Source organism: Pterocles gutturalis, unplaced genomic scaffold (assembly GCF_000699245.1).
Source record: "Pterocles gutturalis isolate BGI_N339 unplaced genomic scaffold, ASM69924v1 scaffold3427, whole genome shotgun sequence".
Lineage (NCBI taxonomy): Eukaryota > Metazoa > Chordata > Aves > Pterocliformes > Pteroclidae > Pterocles > Pterocles gutturalis.
Window position 1 is genome coordinate 4,937 of NW_010115028.1, and position 3,849 is coordinate 8,785.

The 3,849-nt window shown below is 48.2% G+C and overlaps 1 protein-coding gene across 1 annotated transcript; it reads left to right on the forward strand.

Annotated features, from left to right (window-relative positions):
- Positions 1–1,693: 1,693 nt before the first annotated feature.
- On the forward strand, positions 1,694–2,674 carry GPR174 (G protein-coupled receptor 174). Its single transcript, XM_010075007.1, has one exon. The coding sequence runs from the start codon at positions 1,694–1,696 to the stop codon at positions 2,672–2,674; it is 981 nt and encodes a 326-aa protein (XP_010073309.1).
- The last annotated feature ends 1,175 nt before the right edge of the window (positions 2,675–3,849 follow it).

Here is a 3,849-nt window from a genome sequence, read left to right on the forward strand (position 1 = left end):
TGCCCCCGGACTGTTTCCTTTTGTAGATTTTCTGTTTCCACCTAAAGCTACTTCAAGGTTTCGATGGAATCACCCTGGCGAGTGCTGAACATCGGCTGCATTAATAGATGTTCACATTTCAATACCTATGCCTCAAAGCACAGGAAAAAACAGCAGGGTAGAATTTTGCCTTTATAAATGCGCCTTTGGCATCTTGGTTGGTACCTACAAACTTTTCCCACTTGGACCTGTCGGTTAATTCTTCAACCTGAAGCAAAAGGCAAAGCTGAGAGAGTTTGGACAGAGATCTGAATTTCCTCTATATTTATCAGATCCGTTTTGTTGGTTTTTGTTTTGCTTTTTGTTTTTCTGTCTGACAGCTTCAGATAATATCAGCTGCTTACTACGCAAAGAATTTAAAAATAATGTCCAACTACAGTCATCGTTGTGATGGTGTCTGGCATTTCCAACAGCCACAGCAGCCGCATGCACAAGATGGGGAAAGGAAAGGCTTACAAAAAGCAGTTGTGAGAAAGTCAAATTTAATATAACACAGGTAGTCCTGCAGCAAAAAGTGTTCAATAAGTGCGCCAGTCGCCCCTGCTTGCCTGCACGTACGGTTTATATTCTGTTTGTGAAAGGTAAATGAAAAAGCTGACCTGGGGTTGGTGAAAGCCACCGACCAGGGACTTCCCTGCTGTGGGAAATGTCCATTTCTCAGGCGCGTGCTGGGCTCATTTCCATCAGGAGCAGGCTTCATTCTGTCTTCTCCTTGGCTGTCTACAGCCGTGGTGTGGGTGGGACATCCTTGCGGGGATTTCCTGGGAAGACAAAGGGAGCGTCAAAAGTCATGGATGCTGTGTGAGGGCAGAGCATCCCCCTGCCTGCGGCAGGGTGGCGAGGAGGGATGCAGGCACAGCGCTCGCCAGAGCATCTCCGCGCCCTCGGGCGTGGGGAGACCAACACAACCAGGGGCAGAGGGAAATCCATACGGAAAAGCTGGAGCTGGGAAAGACATAGCTGCAGAAACCTGGCAGCAAGTTAAATACACCCCGTGATCGGGGGGGACTTCTGCTCGGCGGTACAGCGTGGGAGGGGGGTTTGTAGCAGCAGTTAAACACATTTTCTATTTATGGTTTTGCACCTGTGTGAGGCATGGCACTGGGCAGGTGGAAGAGGTGACCACTGCAGATGCCACCAGCAATAGGTTCCTGCTGGAGAGATGCTCCCGCCGCTCCTGCAAGTTTCCTGTTCCTTTTGCTCTGTGAGTCCCATGTCTCCCCGCAGGGTTAAAACTGCTCCTTTCTGTCTTCCAGCTGTGGGGCCACGTTGATGGTCCAACTCCTGCATTGAGACAAGTGGCTGAAATGCCACCCAAGAGGTGATAGAGGTGTGGTGGGGAACCGTTGACTGCTTCGGCACACGACGATGCGTTTCTTGGTGTGGATCCTCTCCCTGCCAACCCTACGTGAGGTTGGTAATTTCCGACAGAGAGCATGAGCCGAGCACATGAGCAGAGCTTTAATTAACTCACCACATAACGAAGCTCCTCTCCAGAGCAGACAAGATGACCTGGTAGCCGAAGCCTTGGAGGTGGACACCGGGGCTGAACATTTTTCATGAAGCACCAAGAACCTGAGGACAACCTGCTGGCGGGACGATAGTGAGGAACATGTTATCATGCCGGGGCTGAGCACAGATCTGGAGCACAACCATGAGGAACAGTTCAACCTGCACTGAAATAGACCTCAAGCCCTACTACGCGATTACGTACACCTTCATCCTGATCCCTGGGCTCATCGGAAACACGCTGGCTTTGTGGGTCTTTTACGGGTACATGAAAGAGACTAAACGAGCTGTAATATTTATGATCAACTTAGCCATTGCTGACTTATTGCAGGTTTTGTCCTTGCCCCTGAGGATTTTCTACTACTTGACCGGGACGTGGGAGTTTGGAGGAGGTCTCTGCATGCTTTGCTTCTACCTGAAGTACGTCAATATGTACGCAAGCATCTACTTCTTGGTTTGCATCAGCGTGAGGCGATATTTGTTTCTTATGCACCCCTTCAAATTCAGCAACTGCAAACGCGTCTGCGACGTGTACATCAGCATCGTTGGCTGGGTCGTGGTCTGCATCGGCTGTTTGCCTTTCCCGCTTCTCAGGCTTCACCCAGAAGCTAAAAACACGTGTTTTGTGGATCTCCCCGTAACGCAAGTGGACCTTCCCAGCTCGATCACCATGATGACGTTAGGTGAGTTGGTGGGGTTCGTGACACCCCTGCTCATCATCCTCTACTGCTCCTGGAAGACTATCTTATCACTCAAAGAAAAAAATTCTGCTTCACATGACCTCGGAGAGAAAAAAAAGGCTTTAAAGATGATTCTCACCTGCGCTCTGGTATTTCTGATTTGCTTTGGACCTTATCACATCAGCTTCCCGCTAGATTTCTTTGTCAAAACCAAAAAGATTAAAAACGAGTGCGTCCAGAGGGTCATCTCAGTGTTTCATGTCGTAGCATTGTGCCTTGCCAGCCTGAACTCCTGCGTGGACCCGGTCATCTACTACTTTACTACAGACGAGTTCAGGAGACGCCTTTCCAGGCAGGATTTGCAGGACAGCATCCAGCTCCACGGCCTCGGTTACTCCAGGAAGCACTCCAGAGATGTGCTCAGGGAGGACACCACAGACTGCTAGCGCTGGCCTTCCCCCGACAGGGGCCAGGACTTCAAATGTTCACTATAATTTGGGGTTTGGCCCTTTTTTTTTTTCCCCCCAGGACACTGAGAGCAAGGACTCAGCCAAGCTTCTGCTGATTTCAGTGAGGGTTGGAGAAAAACAAACAAAACCCCCCCAAAACCCAAACCTAACAGAAAATATATTAATACTTTGGTTGCAAATTTTCTCTGAATATAAGTAACACCGCGTAATTCCCATGGGCGCTATTTCTGAGCTGGGCACCAGGAGCAGGTAGCTTGGGCAGTAGGAGGAGGACGTGGACCCATGGCAAGAGGTGATGATGTGTGTCGCTGCCACTGGCGGGGTCATTACCTGGCCACGTCCTGATCACCCACCCTGGCTTCAGCAAGAGGATCTTGCTATGCAGAAAGAATTTTATCCTAAAAATGAGTGGCTGACACAGTATTATATATTTCTGAAGCAACAGACACTCCAGCAGTGACCAATTTCTATAGAGCACCAAAAGCCCACCCCAAGCCATGCTGACCATGGAGCAAGGAGCATAAGGTGGCCCCAGAAGGACTTGCCATTGAAATAATTCCCCAACCTTCCACATTGGGGTGCAGCAAATGACACACCCCCAAATCCCAAAGGCATCGAAGCACCCAGACACTATTTTTGTCCCATCAGTTCCCATTTGTGGCTCACAAGCCACATGGTTTGAAGCCACCTCACTGCCTTGGGGGAGCTTTAACCACAGGCTGTGCTCTGAGGGTATTTATTCAGATCCATCAAGCCTTTCAGGTCCTCTTTTCACCAAAGATGGGGAAAATTATTCCCCTTTTACTGCTAACTGAGCCTACACCATCAGAGCTACTCCTCATCAGTGTGATGAACACACACCAAGAGGAACCAAACCTTTAAGTTTGCTGCAATGGGAGCTCACTATACACAGAGGCAAAGGTGCCACCCACCAGGGTATAAGAAATTTTTAAGAAAAATGTATTTTTAAGAATAATTTAAAAAAATCAAAAAACAGAAGCTTTGGGCTTGACTGATATTTCACTTGCACCTTCTTGTAAAATCCATTTTTCTGTGACCCTCTGAAATGTTACATGTTGAAATGTAAAAATACTGTGATGGTACTAGGTTTTATTTAATGCACAGGTTGTTTTATAGATTTAATTTATAAA

What these genes read in the sequence shown, in the direction of transcription:
- GPR174 (XM_010075007.1), top strand. Translation starts at nt 1,694, where the DNA reads ATGAGGAACAGTTCAACCTGCACTGAAATAGACCTCAAGCCCTACTAC.